At 38.3% G+C, this 21,402-nt stretch overlaps 2 protein-coding genes across 2 annotated transcripts in view; both read left to right on the top strand.

The window, feature by feature from the left end:
• The first annotated feature begins 6,351 nt into the window (after positions 1 to 6,351).
• On the top strand, positions 6,352 to 7,610 carry LOC131331213 (transcription factor HEC2-like). Its single transcript, XM_058365098.1, has one exon. It carries the CDS (start codon positions 6,674 to 6,676, stop codon positions 7,412 to 7,414), a length of 741 nt encoding a protein of 246 aa, XP_058221081.1. The 5' UTR covers positions 6,352 to 6,673; the 3' UTR covers positions 7,415 to 7,610.
• Positions 7,611 to 16,661: 9,051 nt separating this feature from the next.
• LOC131331209 (triacylglycerol lipase OBL1-like) overlaps positions 16,662 to 21,402 on the top strand; it is a 13,103-nt gene continuing 8,362 nt past the window's right edge. Inside the window, exons 1-3 of the mRNA XM_058365093.1 lie at positions 16,662 to 17,035; positions 20,370 to 20,563; positions 20,868 to 20,901. Of these exons, the coding sequence (XP_058221076.1) occupies positions 16,717 to 17,035; positions 20,370 to 20,563; positions 20,868 to 20,901 (547 nt within the window). The 5' untranslated portion in view covers positions 16,662 to 16,716. The remainder of the gene's footprint in view (positions 17,036 to 20,369; positions 20,564 to 20,867; positions 20,902 to 21,402) is intronic.

Here is a 21,402-nt window from a genome sequence, read left to right as displayed (position 1 = left end):
AGAGAGAGAGGGACCATTACTGTGTTGCAATACTTAGAGAGAGAGAGAGAGAGAGAGAGGGACCATTACTGTGTTCCAATACTTAAATTGAAATCTTTTTCTTTTCTCTGAGCACCCTGCCTGCAGTTCCCAATGAGGGAGGAAGGGTGAAGAAAGTCCATGGGAGAGAAATAAGTAACAATCATGGTATACACACAAAATGCGCACACTCACACATATACACTCACAAGAATTGAGGGCCTCAAACACACACCGCAGAAATTGCCTTGCTCGGTTTGGAATTGAGAGTAATAAGAGAAGAGAAATAGATAATAAAAAAATTATTGGAGACCGTGCCTAGGAATTTTGAGACCCCAAAATAAACAAGACCATATTTCTATACTCTCTTCGTTCCAATTCTGACATATATCTAGAATTGTCGATATTTTACAATTCATAATACTTCTCACGATTTCAGAAAAACAATGTAATATATACAATTAATTGAGATCTATCAAGGATGATCTGTACAATATATTAAAAGCATAACAAACTAGAAATATAGATAATTTTTTGAGAGATCCGAAATAGTTAAAGTAAACAAACAAAATGGGATGGAAGTCATATGTACGTTTGTATCGTACACGTACGCATAGTTCCAACTCCAAGAGGTTGGCCGGGTTGCAATATGAACAACAAGAAGTTATGTGGCTTATTTTTCTCAAGTTAGCAAATTCGATTTTCACCATCATCAAAAAAATCTGTTGAGGCCATTGAAATTTTGCTCCATCATTAACTTCAAGATTTTGAAATTAATCGAGGTGTATATATGCCAATCAGGACAATCGGTTGAATATATTACACATAAAAGGGTATGCAGAGTTATTAACTGGATGTGGGGGAGAGAGAAGATAAGGTGCATGGTGCAACCCTGATAATCCAAAATTATTTTTAAAAAAATAAAAGGAATAAAAAAGAAAGAAAGAGATTTAAAAAAAACACTCATGGAACAACAAGATCTCTCTTCTGGATTCCTTTTTTATCCAATCGAACATCTTCTTGCAGAGAACATGTCTCTTTATTCATGTCATCCTAATAAACAAACAAACACCACTGTAATTTTTTATTTGGAGAGAGAGAGAGAGAGAGAGAGAGAGAGGGGAGTGTGTGTGTGTGTGTGTTAATACTTATTATTGTTGTCAATTTTGGGCAGTACTGCTTTGAAATCAGGGTGCGGAAGGGGTTTTCTATTTTTTTTTTCCGACAAACCGTTGAGGTGTTCGGGTCAATTTATGTGCATCTCGGCTAGTTCTCTTTTCGATCCGATAAGAAAACAGGCCATTCACGACGAAAATAGGGTATTCACAAAAAATTACTTTGTCACAGTCTGACTCAAAGAATCAAAACCACCAGCCAACCGAACTAGCTCGGAATAAGGCAGGCAAAAACACACCAAAAGAAACACATGCTCTTTTTTCTCCTCTTTTGATCACTTTCTATCCTTTTCTTCTTCGATCCCACCCCCAACCTCTGCAAAGTACAACTGTCGTGTTGATGACTCCACTGCCCTTTCCTTTGAGTGTTAGTAGGTCTTAGAGTTTATATATATACTTAATAAAACATATGTTTTTGGCATACATTTTTGTGAGTACGTGTGTGTAGTTGTTGTTTGCCAGATATGTAACATGCATGGATCGGAGTATCTCAGTACCCAAAAAAAAAAAATCAACAATGCAGCCACAAAACCATAATCCAACAATTCATGTAATGGATTTGGTATTTAATTCTATATATTTTCTCCATAAGTTCTAAATATCTTTTAGTAATAAAATCCATCACATTCTACTGAGATGAACAAATTACAGTAACTGTGAAAAACAATATTGTCTAATATTGTTTTTTTTTTTGGATCTGCAACATAGTCTAATAACGTTGAGATAATCAACACGACAGGCTCATCTATGTAATATCATCACATGTGTTATTTGACGCCTATCAAGTGATGCGACCAGTGTCACATAAGCTTTCACATTGTACAGTACTATATGCAATTTATGTGTGTTGAGAGCATCATTTTAAATGCTCCATCAACCAATATGTATTAAACAATTTGGAAATCATACATCGATATCGTTTAATTAATATATCCCAATACATGCTTAGAGGGTTCAATATCTACTTAGTCATGCCAGCAATACTGATTTTGATGTCCTGATACTGCCACTTAATGTTGCCGAATAACATTCTTGTAAAACGGCTGATTCTGAGCACATAAAAATTTGAGTAATCAATTGTTCGGCTAAAATTCAAACCGTCGATTGTCGAAATAAACGGCAGGATCGATCAACCGTCCGATGGATGAAGAGTCGGCACCAATCCTCCATTACACCATGATCTCTCAACTGTAATTAACCGTTGGTCTGTAAATCCGATTTGGGGGTGGGGGAAATTCATGCACTATTTGTCTTTTACTAAAACAAACCTTGTCGTTTTCTGTACAGGAGTTGTCTCTAGGTATTATGTTTTTTTTTTTTTTTTTTTGATTTCACGCTTATTAATTAATAGCCCAAATTAAAAGATGTCTCCATCAACTTCTCATCATCTCATTATCTTCTGATTAAAAGGGTCCCCCCCCCACTTCTGATCAGAAGCGTCGAGAATGAACCGTGATAAGAGCTAGAGGTCCCCATTTCTCTCATCACAAACGTTGAGATTGGAACACGGGGAGAGAGAGAGAGAGATAACACGCTGTACTATTTTAGGTTTTTAATAACGGTAGCAGATTGGGTAGCGATAATGATAGCCGGATATTCGATAATACTTTCCTTGTTTTTTTAAATATGGCGCCTGAGCACCTGTAGTAGCTGGCCGCAGCGGTAACGTAGCTAGCGGGCTATAAAGCGGTCCAAAAATCGAACTCAAAGCTTTTTGTAAAATTTTTCCTTCTTCGGCCGCGTATAGATGGAAATTCATTTGCTGCATATTATATCAGATCTAGTATTATCCTAACATCTGTTCAAAAAAAAAAAAGGAAGTATTGTCCTAACATATGTCTTTTAACTTACTCCAACCACGAAACAAACATAACATTTCACTATTACGTGTATGGGATAATTCCGGAGACACCTGCAAAAATATCTAAAAAAAACACCATGAATCTCAATCTCATAGTTTTCGATTAAATTTTGATGATTCAAACCGTTTAGTGTGTTTAAAACATGATTTTAAGAGAACACGCGAGAAATCGGCAACAAAAATAACCCGCTCGATGTGCCTAATACTTTTACTAGGCGTATAATTAACTGCATTTTACCAAAGGGCATATCTTGTACACAAAACTACGGCATATACAAAATTGGAGAGGGGAAAACACTAGTAATTTTTGGAAAGCTTCTTTTGCATATCTCTCATCGAAAAATCCCTGTTCAATATTGTCGGTCAAGCAGACTCCCGTTAACCCGAGTGAACATTAAAATATCTGGCCTATTTTCATTCATGTGAAGACACTCCTAATCGTTTGAAGACCGTAGACAAGCCTTCCATCTTGCAAATAAGGCATATCTTGTCTACGGAAAAATATGGAACCGATACCTTTATTTTCATGTCTTCTTGTTACACTATCGCCTACTTTGATTCATGTTTCTGTAAGATATATACGCAACTTTACCTCTACAAGTTGACACGTGCACTTACTATTTTACAAAAACGCAAAAACTTACAATAAAAAGGCGCAAAAATCTTTACGATTTTCATGAGGTCTATACATACATCATAGATTTCCTCAAACGTAAAACCTCATAGGCCTTTTTTTTAATAGGTTTTTTCTGGTCGATCGAGTAAAAGTCCGGCGGGTTCACCACCCTCTTGGTGAGTTCGTTATCAAGTACAGCACATGAAACAGTTGGTTGCTGCAGAAAAACCTAATCCACCTCGAAATGTGCAAGCAGGCCAGAAAGGGGGGGATGTTCACGATAAAATTGGAACCCCACATTAATACCATACCATACAATCCGTCTATGTGTACCGACCGGGTTGCACCGATGGTCCACATATCGGTGCACAAGATTCACTTTCGGGTCTCACATGAATGAACTGAACCATTCATAAAGTTCAAAATAATTTTTGGAGTAGCTTCGCGAGGAATCAGTCTGTTTGGATATAGATACGCGCTTCATGTAATGTTTCAAATTTTCATTCAGAATTCTAGATCTTACATTCCGAATGAAAAACTGTTACGCTAGATAAGTATTTCTAGTTATTCGATTGAGCTGATTGTGCACGAGCTCGCCGAAAGAATATTTTAAAAGCAATGAACAGTTTGAATCCGTTGCGTGAGATACGAAAATGAGTCTCACGCACCTTGTACGCCGTCTGTGCACCGTTGGTCAGTACCATGGAAGTATTCAGTACCCTCCTTCCTCCTTAGATGCTTGCCACGTGTAGATCTACAGATGGACGGCCGGAACCGGGGGTCTGACCACCGGCCGACCGAGTTGAGTGTGTCATTTAAAGAGACTCTCTGACTCATGTCATGTGAGTGTGGGGTTTTGGGGTTTTCTCCCTTACAAAGAAAGTAAATTTAATTTAAGCCAAAGTTAGAACACCTATACATTTCCACTCAATATTCTAGTATTATTTTATTTATGATTATAATGAAAATAATACTAATGATAATCCTTTATCTGCTCGTTTTTCTCTATTAATTTTTTTGCCTGGAGAATTTTTTGCAAGTGCTGGAGTGGTTTTACTCTCATATGTGATCGTTTATTTACTTTTGCAACTTTAAAGGGAGTAGGCTTTTTCTTGCTTTTGTTCTGCACTATCCGTCTCTCCTTAAGATTTGTGTTTTTTTTTGTACTTTATCCTTATTATCAATGAATTTCTTACTCTTCTCCCAAAAATAAATAATAATAATGATTGTCATTATTGTTATTATAATGAGTTTTTGCATATCTGTAATTAATTGGTGCACCCATCAAAGAAGCACTTATGGTATCCCTTTGGAACAGTTGGTAGATCTGAGCCTTCCAAATGGGTGGGCCACAACCCATCTGATAAGGTAACATCTTTCTTACCCCCTTTTGATTGCTAGCAGGCTCCAAGATAACATAGTTAAATAAACTCCCTTTTGTTTATTCAATACTTCTCCAAATCTAAAAGAAAAATCTATATACATATATACAAAATATTATTTAGAATAGTATGATTATACTTGTGCATTCATTCTCATGGGTTGTGTACCAAAATTAGACATTTCCATTCTCTAGTAACCTAAACTCTTAGATGAGTTCCTAGTTGAGAATTTAATATGATATATTCGAAACAAATAACAAATTATTTATGCATGTGTTCGAACTTCATTACCTACCCAGTAATTAATCAACAGGTAATTAGTTAGCTTTTGAAGAATTATCTTTTGCCACGCATGAGATCACACGATAATAAACAATGATGCTACTCGTTTTTCTTATCGGTTAAGTTTTTTGAATTGTTATTTCTTCATTAAAAATTTAGATATAACACTAGTCATGTACTTTCCTTTCAAATCTTCATTTTTTACCAGTGTGATTCATTCAAAACCTAACTCAGGATCAATTTATACGAGACTCTCTTAGGCTTTAATGATCACACTCCCGCTAGTTAATACTCCCTCCGTCCCTTATTTATAGTCCGGTATTTCATTTTGGGCTGTCCCTTAATAAGTGTCCATTTTGTAAAGTTAGTGGGTAAAAGTTAGTGAATTGTCTATTTTGTCCCTAAAAGTATATTCTATTTTAAAAAGTAAGTGAGTAAAAGTGTAATGATGATGGGTAAGTAGGGAAAGTAGAGGAAAAAGTTGATGTGAAAGGTATAATGATGATGTTTTTTTAATAAGTTGAAATTACGAAGTAGGACACTTAAAAAGGGACGGAGGGAGTAGTAAAATTGGTCTCCAATGATTAGAAGAAGTACAAACAAATTGATCCGGGCACTCTGAATTATGAAAAAGGAAGTGGGACTCAACATTGGACATGATCCAATTCTATCATGTCATAAGCTTACAGGTGCCCCCAATTTCATTGTTGATGATCTAAGTGAGCCAGGGGAACGTGCTTCATAATGCCCTTCTAGGCAGCAATCATGTCTCATGTTTCAAAAAAAAATTGTAACCATATATAATTGGTGATTATTTTTTTAGAATGAAGAAGAGAGAAAATAATGCTCATCCGTTCTTTTTAATTAAGAAGAAAGAGAAAAAGCCCACCAACTTTGTTCTTAAAAAAACAAAACCAAAATATAAAAACGGACTTATAAAATATCAAATCATAATAAACAAAACTAATATCATATTATATTCCCCAAGTTGCTATATATAGTAGTCTTCGCACTGTTTTGATAGTCTGTGCCCAATATCACTTTTTTATTCCCCTTTTTCCCCCTCTCATTTCTCTTCCTAAACCCTAACATTTCTCTTCCTTCACTGCACACTCTGATAAAACTCCTACTCTCTCTCTCTCTCTCTCTCTCTCTCTCTCTCTCTCTCTCTGATAATACTGCTAGTCTAAACCCTCTCTCCCTCTACCTTCCCCATCCCTCTGCACTTCAGTTTTTCTCTCAGTTCTCCAGCTTTTACACAACTTCTCCTTTTCCCAATAACAAATATTTTCTCTTTTTTAGGGTTTCAGCTATAAAAAAGCCTCATCAACTTATTAGGATGGATATTGACTTTCTGAAGTCCGCATCACAAGATCAAATTGACATGATCATGATGCAAATGGAAAAGCTCCCCGACTTCTGCGGTGGGCCCTACACCGACCTCGGGGTCCAGCTTCCGCCGGGAATGGAATTCCCCGGCGGAAGCAGCAGTGGCAGCAGCAGCCAAGGCCACGTCTTGCCATTCACAGATAACTCTTCGCCTACGGGTATGAATCTACCGTCCACCCTGTCTTTTTCCGGCGTCCAAGAAATATCCGGCGGAAGGTGGAGAGGCGGCGGCGGAGGCGAGTTCCCCGAGGGATTAGGCTTTCCGTCTCAATCGCAGAAGCGGAATTCGATGGCAGCGATGAGGGAGATGATATTCCGCATAGCGGCGATGCAGCCGATACAGATCGATCCGGAGGCGGTGAAGCCGCCGAAGAGGCGGAACGTTAAGATATCGAAGGACCCGCAGAGCGTGGCGGCGCGCCACCGGAGGGAGAGGATCAGCGAGAGGATAAGGATTTTGCAAAGACTCGTCCCCGGCGGGACCAAGATGGACACTGCTTCTATGTTGGACGAGGCGATTCATTACGTGAAGTTTTTGAAGACTCAGGTGCAGTCGCTCGAGCGAGCGGCCGCAAATCGGCCGGCGACCGGGTTAGGGTTTCCGGTGGCGGTGGGGAGCGGAGGGTTTGTTCCGGTGGCGAAAGGCTTTCAATTAGGAAGTCAAGGTGTTCAGCAGTATGCGGATGGTTAGAGAGAGAGAAAGAGAGAGTTGAGTTAAGTAGCTCTTTTTAGTACGAATGGATTTGGCACTAGTTCGTGTTCATTTGTGGGGTTGTAAAGGGAAGAGACTGTTTGATTGTTGTTGTTATGATCATAGTCAACCCTTAGGCTTGTATGCCATGGTACGTAGTACCTTAATTTCTTGGAAATAATTACAAGCAGTGAATACAGTTCCCAAATTGATCCCCCTCGATCTCTCTCTATGTGTCTCTCTCTATCATTTTTTAAATAACTCGATATCTGACATATCTTTTTTCTTTTTATCAGCAAAAATATAATTTTATTAATAACTCTACAAATAGTACATCAAGAGAAACGAAAACCAAAAGAAAAGGGAAACACACATGTATCATGACGTCGATACACGAGACAATGTTAAACCAATCTCGGTTTCTACTTTCTACTAACAGAGGACCGAATTAAAGCCTAAATAATATCCCAACACAACAATTAAAAATAGCATTATAGCACGCTGCAAAAGTTGCGGATCCATTTTGCCGCCTTCAATTCTCTTGCCTACATTGTAACATCGATCATAGGCGGCTGTTGATCAACTTGGAGACTGATGCGGTTTATGAGTACGACTGAGCGCGATGGTCCAATCGCATACCAAAGACTTTTTGAGATCTCTTGTTTTCCAAATGCACCTACATGAGAACTAAGTTTAGAAAATTTACGTTTGACTGACCATGCGAATTAAGTATAGGTACCAAGTGTTTGGTTCGTAGAGAAAACTCTTTTTAGAGAGAGAGAGAGAGAGCTGATATAGACGTTAATGGGGTGGTGCAACATAAGGGATTAGAGTAGGGACCATGCCATGAGTTGACCCTCTGGAGCTTAATTCCCAACTCTTCATGTCAAATCTCAACTCTAAAGGAATGATCGATGCATGTGATCGAAACCTAGTTAGCTATCTAGACGAAGTCCTAGTTGAGAATAGTTTCACAAATTCTCCATGATGTCATTCAATCTCCTAAGTTTTTTTTTTTTTTTTTCCTTTTGGTAATGAAGAGTGATCTCCGAACCAGCTTGTCCACATCACGGGACTAATCTCTCCAGCCCTCACCTACCTTTGCTAACCCAAAGGGCTTTTCCGCATTGGTGGCCCAAGGGCTTTCCAATCTCCAAGTTCTAAAGCAAGAGTAAGGTAGCACGCAGGCGATCGATCAATGGACGAACTCCAAACCAGCGCATAACCAAACCTTGAAGGTTAATGGCATGTTATGTTATGCGTTAGGTCTAATAATTTACGAACTAGCTAGCATCATGAGATCAGACGACACATAATTAATCGGACGTTGAAATGTGGCGCTAATGAAAGCACGTATACGTGCATGATCAAAAGATTCAAAACTAGATAGCATGAAAGTTTATAAGAAAGAATAATTCTACCTACAAATAAATCAATCGTGCAATCGATCAGATGCAGAACATATATAGGTGCGTGGGTCACATTCCAGTAAAAGATGCACAGATTATATTTTCGGTTTTTGGTGTCCGTTCTATCGGTTCTTTTGGTCTTCTAGTTGCTTGAATCGGGGCAATTAGGGGTGTGGATGTTGGCTGCGTTCTGTTGCAGGTTTTTCTATTTGCTTTGTTTTGCTTCAATTATGGCTTTGGTTTTCTCTACAGCAGAAGGCGTTTTCTGGTTTGGTTATACATATATGAGGTTTGGAGATGTTCGGTTCGGGCATTTTTTTCCTTTTGGTTCTTATTGTTTTGGTTGGCGGTTTGCTGTCTTGATTTTTTAGTTATTGGGTGGCATTTACCATTGTGTACGCATTGTTAGTTAAATCTTTATTCAACTTTTTTTAAAATTAATAAATTTTTTGGCCGAATACGTAAAAATAAAACTCTACGGTAAGCGTTTCCATGAGACGCCTAATCCGAAAAATTGAAATCAAATCATATTCCATATATACTATTTCCTGGGTGATCCATAATCAGTTAAAATTTCTAAGCCCGTTGATTACTGGGGAAGAAATTAAATCACCAATTCATCACCATGTATAAATTTCACTTTGGGATCCCATGCACCCGAGAGAGAAAGGAAAAAAAAAAAAGAAAGGGGAGGAGAGAGAGAGAGAGAGAGAGAGAGAGAGAGAGAGAGAGAGAGAGGGGGTGGGGTGATTGTCATAGAATGCATGGGGAATCCACGTGAAACTCTGACATATACTATAATGCTGCGGTGGTGGTTTTCTAATCAAGAAACCCCCAAAACGGAAAGAAGTAGTGCTTTGTTTAAAACTTTAAACAAACCCAAAAACAGAGAGAGAGAGAGAGAGAGAGAGAGAGAGAGAGAGAGAGAATTGAGTGCAGAACGTGACGTTGTCCTGCCACGTGAACTCAATCAAAATGGTCATTGGTGACGTCCAACGTGGCTGTACACGTGGACCAGCACATATAAATTTTAGTCCCACTTTAAAGGAGCTTTGCTAAGTAGTAGGAGTAGTACAACCATCAATTGCACAAATCCCTGCCCGCTCAACCTATTTCTGCTGGAGAAGCCACACTAGCTCAGGCGGTCTTCTCACCCTCCTCCCTTTGTGCGGACGCAAGAGGGTGGAGTTCAACGATGTGGACAGTCTGTGAATCTCCTGTGTTAGTTCTCATCACTAACTTTTCCATATTCTGGTAATGTATAAAATATGATCCAAAACAAAACTCATTTCTGCTGCATGCACACGCCCAAAAGTTATGCGCATTTGATTGCAACAATCGCAGCTCATAAGCGAACATGATATTAATAGGATGGCAATTCTACATCTTATATACATGTGTATGTATTTATACATTATACGTATATCTAAGATTTTGAATACTATACCGGTAAAGGTGTTGTTTTTGTTATTGGTTTGGTATGTACTCGTGCCACCAGTAAGCTAGTACCCATGGAATTGGATAAAATTTGCACATAAATTCCAATCATCAACATTGAGTTCATAACATTCGTTTGTCATAATTGTAGTGTTAATGTCATTATATAGATTATTAAGCAAATAGTTATGTATCACTAAAAAAAAAAAAATTAAAGGGCATATTGTGACATTTTCATCCATAAAAGGGCCCTAGGCTTACTAGTGTTAAAGAAAACATTGTACAGAGAGAGAGAGAGAGAGAGAGAGAGAGAGAGAGAGAGAGAGAGAGAGAGAGAGAGAGAGAGAGAGAGAGAGAGAGAGAGAGAGAAGGGTAGGTTGCCTCCCAAAGCAGGATCCGAGGGGAGTAGTGCTTATGTCTCAAGGTTCATGCTTGCACTAAAGGCCATTTATTCCTCCCATCCAAATCTTAATCCGATCCCATCCAATCTAGGAGATATAGAAAACCCCCCCAAGAAATATTTCATATTTGATACAAATATTTTAAATCGTCTTTTTTTAATTTGACAAGCAAAGCGTTCGGACCAATATACGCCCACCTCAATTAGCTAATCTCTTCTCAGATTTGGTCAAAAGCAAGCCATCCGCGCCTAGCCATGAAATTCAAAATAAATTACTCTTGTTACGGCCTGAACCCAAGATTTAAAACCTGGTCAAGTATGTGGAAGAGCAAACTAACTAACCAACTGAAGGGCTAAACATTTTGCAATATCAAAGGTGGTCAAACCAAATATGAGATGCCCCATGTGACACTTCCCACTAAGGTCCCAACATCCTCATATTAAGGGTTCTTTTTCCAATTGGGAAAGGGGGTACCCCCTTGTTCTATGAATATAGGGCACAGACCCTTCCTTACCTCAAGTGCACTGTATCCTCTCTTTTTTTAACTTTCTCCATATAAAACACATATACTCTTACAACGTATGAATCACTTTGGGCTAAATTTTTAATAACGGACTGTCGATGTTAAAACAACCTTTTGGACCCACTTTTGTATTTTTGTTGTTTTTTTCCCTCTCCTAGCTGAGAGCACCACTAAGGACGGAACTATGAGTAAAGAAAGGTGGGCTATAGCCCAAGTCAGCTTTGAAAAAAAATTATATGTAAAATTTAACCCGAATAACCGTAGTGCAAATCATTCCACCCCAACCCATTTTAGTCCAGGACAGATTTGGTGCCTTTGACACCAACCCAATGAATAATATGTATTGAAACAATTAAACCAATAAAATGAGTTGGTTGGGTACGTAGATTGCAGATATGGATGGGGTCCTCTTTATAATTACTTGGGCATAGGACACACAATCTAATCTCTTGAGCCAAAATCTTCCATTCACTTGTCCTTTTTTGCTAGGTGGGATGTACCCCTACCAATGGGATCCCAAAAGGGATGCTATTGGAGACCTTGTCCGTTTCATTGAGAAGGAAAAACTAAATGTGAGGGTTTTATGCAAAGGATATTGACCTACCAAAACCGAAACTGTTTGAAATTAGTAATATTGACCAAGCATATAGTAGTAATTTGAATTGAAAATATTGACCTGCGAAAACTGTTGCTATAACGAACATAGGAAAGAGTATGGCCTAGTTTTTTTTTGTTTTTTTTGTTTTTAAATAGCAAGCATATAATAGAAATGTACCATCTGATGTGATAGGTAGGGAAAGGGTATTCAACACTACGGCTCTGTTTGTCTCGATGTAAAATATTTTACAATATAAAATATTTTTCATGTAAAATATTTTTTCAGAAAATAAATTTCAAACTTTTATTTTTCGGTATTTAGTTGGCACTTGAAAAATATTTTCAGAAATAGGCAAAATAGTGTAGAGAGAGAGAGGGGAGCTTAAGCGGTGGAGAGATTTGAGAATATTAGAATTAAACGTGGGTCAAGACTAACGATCAAGGAAACTGAGCAATGAGAATTGCAGAAATAGGCAATGGGTTCATTTTGGAAAATATCTTACGGAAAATTTAAAGATAAGTCGTTTTCATCCAATTAATGAAAAATGTTTTACATGTAAAATGTTTTCCTTATTTTTTACACAACCAAACACGAAAAAATAGATAAAATATTTTACCAAAAAATATTTTACTCCCAAACAAACAGAGCCTAAATCTAGCTTGGTATAACTCGCGTCTTACCCGTTCAATGCATAGAGACAGGAAAAAAAACTATTAGTAAGAAAATTTTCCCTTTTAAAAAATTCACAACAAAAAAAATTAAAGAAGTGAAGAAAAGAGATAGGTTTCAAGGAGTATTTGTTATGTTATTGGTTGAACTTAGTTTACTTTTCAAGCAAAATAAAGTATATATTTTACATTTTGTAAAAAGTATAGAATAATAAATAAAATGAAAAAAGATTCCACGTAAGAGAGAGAGAGATATGCAAAATGGTATGTGCATGATTTGTTCCTCCAAATCCGTGTAAATTGACTTTTTGTAGTCCCTCCGTCATGATTTGTTTGATTTGAAAATTTACATAATTTGGTCCATTGATTTTTAGATTGGACAATTAATTTAGGACAAATATAAATAAAAAAAGAGGATAAACAAATCGAACAGCGAGTATTTCATTAGAGATATGGGCTTTTGTGCAACTCATATCTTTGCCATGTTGGTTTTTCTGTGTGATTGAGCAGAGCCCAATATATGGGGCTGCATGGAAACGACTTGACAAGTTGGGCCTCAATAATAAGTACTCCGTAGGCTGCAATTGTAGTAGTAATAGGCCCTCAGCCCATTCATTTAGGGTGGGCTGTCTCCCAATCTTTTCAATTGCCTTCTCACTTTTACTTCTCGCTCAGTGCCTACTGTGGCACACGCTGCCTTTTTTTCACCACACATTGGGGTGAACATATACACTTGTGCCGGAACTACACGAAACACGTTACGAAAAAGGAACCATTGTTTGTGGATTACCACCTTCAGGTCGCATGTGTTTTAGAGACCCTTGCCTTATCATCCTCCGCCGGTGTGTGTATATATACACACTTATTTTTGACGTTTCGATGGAAAAGGAACCACTGTTTGTGGATTGCCACCACCTTCAGGTCGCATATGCAATTTTTTAGAGAACCTTGCCTTGTCATCCTTCCCCGGTGCATATATCCATTTGCTTATCTCTAACATTTCGACAGAGACAACTGTTCGTGTAAATCGTCTGGTGGTTGTTGCACACAATAATAGCTACTCGATCGATGTGAATTTTTGTTTATGTCCTGTGATTTCCTTAACCATGAACTATTACGATTCTCAGTTCCAGCTCGTGTGAAACAAGATGCTTAATGGGTAACAAAGGATAGAACAAACAAACAACTAAATAAAATCAAAATGGGGAAGAAAAGCCTCGAATCCAAACGATTTCTCGTTTTTCTTCTCGTAAGATATTTATAGTTAGGACTGGATCGAGGGATCAACTTACTCCGAAACATAAAGTAACAAAACCAGAATCCCTTGTGGACATATATGAACCAACAAAAAGAAGGAATGCCGTAGATCCCCAGGTAGACAGCTAAACGAGTGTTGGGCCATTCGCACGGGATAGAGTCCCTCAGCATCAATCGGAAGGCTTTCGATATTAGGGGTTAGCAAAGGTTATAGAGCTAGACCAACGCTAAATAAACATCTTCCTCTCAGCACGCCACTTAGAATCCTTCCTTGTCTAGAGAAGTAGGTGTGCAAGCCTCGCTTCCGGTTTGCCAGGAGAAGAAACCTATTATAACTAGTTACAGTAGGCATGAAGGAGCTAAATGAGATACTATGTGTTTATATATATAACGGGCGGTTCCACTCACACCCATTTTGACACTTCACCCTTTCGGGTCTCACTGTGCTATTCTGAACCTTTGATTTTGTTTAAATGAGTAAAATAGAGGGCCCTACAAAAATTTAGCTCATTTTGATATGGTAAGAGCTTGATCCAAACAATTTTGCAAACACCAGTTCCTGTAAAACTGTACATTTGGATCAAGTACTTACGGATATCAAAATGAGCTGATTTTTTGCCGGGCCCCCTATTTTACTAATTTAAACAAGATCAATTGTTCGGAACATCATAGTGGGACCTAAAACAAAATCGGGTGTCAAAATGGGTGTGAGCGGAACCGGCATATATATCAGCTAAAAGTGTTGATCTAGGACATCGGGTTGGTGCTGTGCAGTGAGGTGCACAGCACAGTGTTGCGCACCTTCGAGCCATCAGATTGTGCATCCGACTGCTCGGATCTCATCTCGGCAACCAACGATCGAGAGCCGTTCATTGCCAAGATGAGATCCGAGCAGTCGGATGCACGATCTGACGGCTCGAAGGTGCTCAGCACAATGCTGCGCATACCACTGCACATCACCATCCCCCAATTCAAGAAAATATATAATACTAGTGTGTAATTAGCGGTTCCTCCGCCGGTTCATTTGTAGGACTGTAGTAAATGTATAATAATAATGGTATTTAATCTTTGACATTTTTTAATTGATTTAGGCTCTGTTTGGCTAAGATTCTTATTTTTTAACTATAATTTTTTATTTTACGAAATAGATCATTCTCTTATAATACATTAAATTTAATTCAAAAACTAAATAGTACTTATTTTAGTTAGCGAAATGAAACCTTATTTGATTTGACAAGTAGTACATATATAATAACAATCACAACCCCATACCATCGAACCCTTAGATTATTTTAATGGGATCAGATCCTCTCTATAGCTAGTCTAAGTTTGGGACTAATGAAAATAGTTTAAAATCTGGACCACACGTTAAAAAAATTAATCAGTAGTTCAAATCTACTCAAGGATTCTTCACGCGAAGATTTCAATTCTTCCCACGAAGAGTCTCGAAGCAAATCAAGGGTATGTCTTGCACGGATTGGCTATGTTCCTGCTCACGACACTCTAACCCTTTTTCATTCCGATTACTTCATCCATAACCCTTTTTTTTATCTTGAAAGTAGTGGTACGCTCTAAAAAATACTCGTAAGTAAGACATTCTACACGTCAAGTTGAAATGAGGGCCACTATTTGATTGCAGCCAAGGCAAGAATGCCACGAATTAATAATGGTGGTCATTTTAGAAACCTAGTCTGCGTCACACTTATGAAAATTCAAACTTCACACAAACGTGTTTTAATGTTTTATAATTAAATTGGATCGGGATCCTCTATGAAGATCCTCTCTGTGAGGATTTTCATTCAAACTGTCCATCTCGGCAATCAATGGTCTGAAAACATTTGTTATCTTTGATCGGTAAAAGTAAACTATTACCGGTCAAAGATAACAAACATATCCGGACTATTGATTGCCGAGATAGACGGTCTAGATTCTATGAAAATTAAATTAGTGGAATTTTATGAAAATATTAATTGACTGGGTTGGGTCAAAATTAAGTTTTTGCGTCTTCGGGGAAAACCCACGAACCCTATAATTAAAAATGCATTTTCTTCACTTGTCACGTTACATTCTATGACCAATACATACTATATATCTTTAGACCATTTCAAAAGGGTAATTTTCATTTTTCACTTTGGAACGCCTCCACTTTTCAAAATCCAAAGTTCAATTAAACGTGTTTTACTATTAAACTGGTGGAATTGAAAGAAAAGAAAAAAAAAACAATTAGCTTTTTTTGATAAGTAACTTCTTCTTTTTTACTAGTAAAAATAAAACACAATTAGTTTGGCTGGTGTTTCGGATCCATTCTTTTCAAGATAAAAAAGTTTCGATCAGGCACTTAACGATATCCAATTAAGCTGATTTTTTGCATGGTTGTTCTACTCGACGAGCTCTACAAAGTGAACGATTTCGATCATCGGAGCGAGACCGGAGTGGGCCTAGAAATCGAGCCCAGCAGCAGCGACAGCAGCCCCCCCTCTCCAAAACAAAAGGTTTGGAATCTTTGGAAAACCCCAATAGACAAAACCACCAGTCGAGATTAATTATAATAAGGTTTCTGAGGAAAAAAAACAGGTGATTAATCACATGATTCTGTTAAAACATCCAACTCAATACCAATTGGTAAATGAGTGAAGAGGCCGTCCAGAATCATATACTAGTTTTGGCGGAGATAATTAATCGATCTGGGACAAACTCCGACAGATTCTACAATTTTCTAATTCCTAGCTTGTCTGAAACAGGATGGTTCGGGGCTTACAAAATTATTATACTAGTACAAATGACATTGAAATAAATCATTAATTTAAGATTTTTGACTTCCAATTATTTTTATTAACTGCTCAATTCTACCTAGTTCATGTTTGTCAGGGCAGTTCAATTGTTTAAGAATCGGTCCGATCGCCGAAGTTGCCGGCCTATATATACTAGCATTGAAGGCACTAGCACGTACAGCAACTGGTTCCTCGTCTTCTTCATTTCATTTGCTTCGATCAAAGCCATCACGAAATCATGGCCCGCAGAGAACTAGTAGATTCGTGCAACGGCTACTTGGAGCTGAAGCCGCACCATGCAAGTCTGCTCGACCTTGTTCGAGTCTTGTTTTCGTCTCACAAATCTTTATCAACGAAAAAATTTGTCGAGACCTCAGATGCTAATCATCTGAAAGGTCTCGAGCTACGATGGATCGTTTTCATATCCCTCCTTGTTCAGAAGCTTCTTCTCTACTTGACGAAGCCAGTGGCTCGGACGGGGTATGTTATTGAGATGGGGCTTAATCTTCTCTCAAGCAATGGAGGTTTTTGCCGGCTTTTGTTAAACACCTTGAAAGGTTTGGTGTGCTTGCTTTTGTTGAACCATTTTCTCTCCCTGCTTACATTCATAGTCTAGAAATTTTTCGCTTTTTTTTTATCATAACACCTAATTTTGCACAATCAAAATTGAAGCAATATTTGAAAGAATATGAGAGTAGATAAAGAATTAAAAACTGAAAGGGTAAACAAAAAATAAATAGTTAGAGAGGTTGAGAAGTTAATTAATGAAATGAATCTCAAATAGTACTGTTCCATAGGTTAAGGCTTTTTTTGTAACCTATACAAAGGAAGCGAAAATTTAAATATATATATATATATATATATATATATATATATATATATTCCTCCCCTTGTTTGGCTTATAAATAAAAGTGGGGAAAAAATAAGAAAATCAATTTGTGTGCACAATATATTTTTTTCTACATTTTTCCTCACTTTCTTTCTTTAACCATTTTCTTTTATTTTCCTTTTCTTTCCACAAGTTCCAAACGGACCCTAATATTTATAGTGTAATTTAAATTAGGATCCTAGAATGAAGAGCTCCTTGTAAATAAATCTTAATCCACAACAAGAAAATGCAGATTTGGCGATGCAATATAATGCGTAGGCAAAAGTGTAATTGTGTCAGCAAAGGTTTTCGCTGACGAAAAATGTTGTGTCGGCGACCTATTGATGTTAGTATATCGGGAAAGACATTTGCCGATGTGAGCTGGCACTTTGTCGGCAAAAGTACTAGCTTCAGCGATGCAAGTCTTAATCGGCAAATTTGGTTGGCAAATGCTACTGCATCGGTAAAAGTGGATCAAAATTTAAGACTTTCAACACTTTTGCCTACATTATTTTGTATCGGCAAAAGTAAAAGCAATTGGCGATGTGCTATGTTTGCTGCCGAAAGTTACCTTCACTGTTGTGTAGTTTCCTCGTAACTTTCACTGCCGACCAACTTCATGTCGGCGATAGTATTTCAATATAATTTCTTTTTATTAAAATTCCTATTTTCCCAATAACCTGTCCATATGCATTTATCCCATCCAAGCTCATTTAGAAATTTATAAATATCACAAATGCAACTTGTTTATATATTCAATTCATCTAAACTCATTCAATAACTCAGACAAAAGATACATTCATTCCAAATCATACGAGAATTTAATCCATTCAAGAAGTATACAATACACCAAATGACACCAACTCGCTGAACAATAGGACTCCAAAACCAAATCTTTCCCCACCCAATGTCTCGAGCTAGTCATGATCTCGTATATGCTCCTTGATAGCACGAGCCAGGAAGTTCAATACTTGACCTCTACCGCCATAGTTTCATGATTATTATCAACCGCAATAAAATGACCAAGTATTTTCCTTATCGATCTCATCCGAATTCTTCCTCCATGTTGAAGCCCGTACACGCTTCATACTCGAGAATGAGGTAGACCCTGTAAAGACCACAATATCTTAGGTACTAATAGGTGAACAATCTAGCACATAAATAATATTTTCAGCACGTGAGCTCATAACTAGGATTAACTTGATGTTTCATCTTATAATGCTTTACTTTACCTTATTATTAACCGTTCTCTATACAATATGTATAAATCTGATTAGATATGTCAATGTAGAATTCAACCTATTATTCGTTTGTAATTAGTTATGATAGATGAGATTCTTTTCGAAACCAATTAGGAAAAGACTAATTATATGGATTAATAAGAGATTTATAAAAAATTATCCTAATTAACAATCTGCTTTGTTGTATCTTTTATCATGATTAATTGATACATTATCAAATTTATCACGCTCTTATATTTTACCATGATTTAGTCTTTCATGATCCGATTCAATCATGTTCTGGAAATCTCTTCTAGTTATTGTAGCTTATGAAATGAAGAGAACAAATAATTAACTAAAACCATCGAGCGCCTCAATCATGAAAGACAAATATTTAGAGCAAGTCAAAAAATAATATTTCATTTTTGAAACTGTTTTGGGCAATTCAAAAAATTAACTTTTCGAGAATTCATCATCCCACTATCCACTAACTGGAGACCCAGTTAAAATCGCGGTAAAATCTCGTATAGGCCAGCCCTACAAATTTTTTGTTTTTTTTGATAAGCAACACAAGTTTTATTGAGAACACTTGACAAATGGTATATCAAGTGGAGGAAAGGGGAGGAGAATCCAATCATTTCCAACCAAGGGTTGGATGAAAAAGGAAAAAAGATGGGTCAAAGCCCACCAACAAGTAGAGGGCCAGGCCCAAAAAATAAAAACTTAAAAGCCCATGGTCTGGCCCAAATCAATAATCAAAACAAACCCTAAGCCCAAACATATCTAAACACCGGTAACACTCACAGCACCACCGCTGCCACACACAACTGCCTCCACCATCCACGTTGCGCGCAACCACCCACCAACCCTCCAACCCAACCACCGCAACCCAGCAGCCCCACCAGACCAAAACCACCGCCACCACCACAACTGCCCCAACACCACCACCGCAACCAACAGCAACCTCCACCAACCAACTTGCCACCATAGACGGCCAGCATGCAATCCAACACTGACGCAAACCCCACGAGTAACTAAATCCCAGGATAACCGCCGAGGAGCCAATGATTCGGTCCTCACAGAACAGTTTGGAAACCCAGATATTGAGCACTTCCATACTCCAACATCGAACCACCGCCGCGCCACCGACGAAACAGAACACCAAAATGCCATCACACCCAGCTTCCACGGCCACCCTCCAGCCAAATAGACCCACTTAGCCATTAGGCTCAAGACCCCTTCCGTCCAACAACGAAACGAGGCGAGATCCATTCCATCTCATCACCTCCGGCCACCGATGGGTCCAAGCCATTAGGACCCAACCACCCCCACATGTGGTGATTGGTGGAAAACCGGAGCGTCAATCGGAGAGCCAAAACAGGGAAGATAATCGGCGGCAAGAAAACACGGTGTGAGAAGCTGTAGACGCCTAGGGTTTGGGGAGAAAAAAGAAGGGGGAGAGAGAGAGAGAGAGATCAGAAGCCCGGGGAGGAGGGAAGTGGGCACCTCCCCCCAAGCGGTGGCAATTGTAAGGGATTCCTAGGGTTTTTGATTTTGAGAGAGGGGGGAAAGGAGTGTGTTTACCCTTCCATGGATATTAGCCCTACAAGAGTTCAAAACACCAAAAAGATTTCAAATTTAAAACCTAAGAGAGACTAAACTCTTAATACATGTCTCAGGCGGTCAGATCTTGACCGTCAAACCAACTTTTTGGATTAAAGTCTAAAAGAATAAGATTGTTTGATTCGTATTGATGAGATTTTGTGGACTTATAAATATATATGTGGTGGTGCATGATTGTAGGATCGGTAGTGAAACTTGATAAATCATCAGCAAAGTTTGTGTCAGTGTTGGGATACGTTGACACGAGAGTGGAATTAGACAAAAACATCAAAACAGCTGACGACAGATATGGTGCAGCACTTTCTATTATGGCTTCTAAATTGGCCTACGAGTATCAACCCTTTGCCCAAAGTGTAGTCACCGATCACTGGAAGGTAATTTTCAGGAAATCCCACCTTTAAAAAACAGCGCTACTATCCCCACCGTACCAATTCACCGCTCCACTAACCACTCATGCAAAACGGTGCCATTGGGGCACAAGTTGGTCTTGTTTATTGGGCAACAAATAAGGACCAACTTGTGCCACAACGAAACCATTTTGTATGAGTGGTGAATTGGTGCGACAGGGGTAGACTTTTGGAAAAATGTCTTTTTTCCTGCTAAATACTGAGAAAATCCAGTCTTAAGCTTAAAAATTATGGTAGTTTTTTTATTTTTTATTTTTTATCTTTTTTGCAGATGGAAATGTTGGGTTGGTTCAACTTCTGGAATGGTAAGCAGCAGCACATGAGTCATGCAATTATGATAGATAGTTTACTTTTATTGCATTCAGACCTCTGTTCTTTTCTTTTTTAAAGTCAGATTAATTATATTCAACGGAATCCAGAATGGTAAAATAAGACCAAATTACAAAGGTATAGGGGTAACACAGCTAAGGGGACGTACTGGGCCAAACATCGGTTTTTATTTTCGTTTTTGTTTTTTTTACGGCGAAGATTATTTCATTAATCCCATTACCGACGAATCCCTGAAACTGACAGTGACCAAAGAGCCACCTTCGTCTTTCGACGGCCTCACGGACACACCCTATCACCTTTCAGCTGCTGCCCCCAAACCAGCACACTCCCCACCACACGTCGTTGCCACCTCTCTAGTAGCCTACCCGTCACTGCTCAAAATGCTGCCCAAACCCCATCTCCCACGGCCCAAAAACGAGTCAAAACACACCTCCCTATCGATGCCAAAACCAACCAAAACGTTGCTGCTCAAATTC

The sequence above is a fragment of the Rhododendron vialii genome, chromosome 6a, assembly GCF_030253575.1.
Source record: "Rhododendron vialii isolate Sample 1 chromosome 6a, ASM3025357v1".
In the NCBI taxonomy this organism is placed as follows: Eukaryota; Viridiplantae; Streptophyta; class Magnoliopsida; order Ericales; family Ericaceae; genus Rhododendron; species Rhododendron vialii.
Note: the sequence above shows the minus strand (reverse complement) of the source record. Positions and strands in the feature narration are given on the sequence as shown.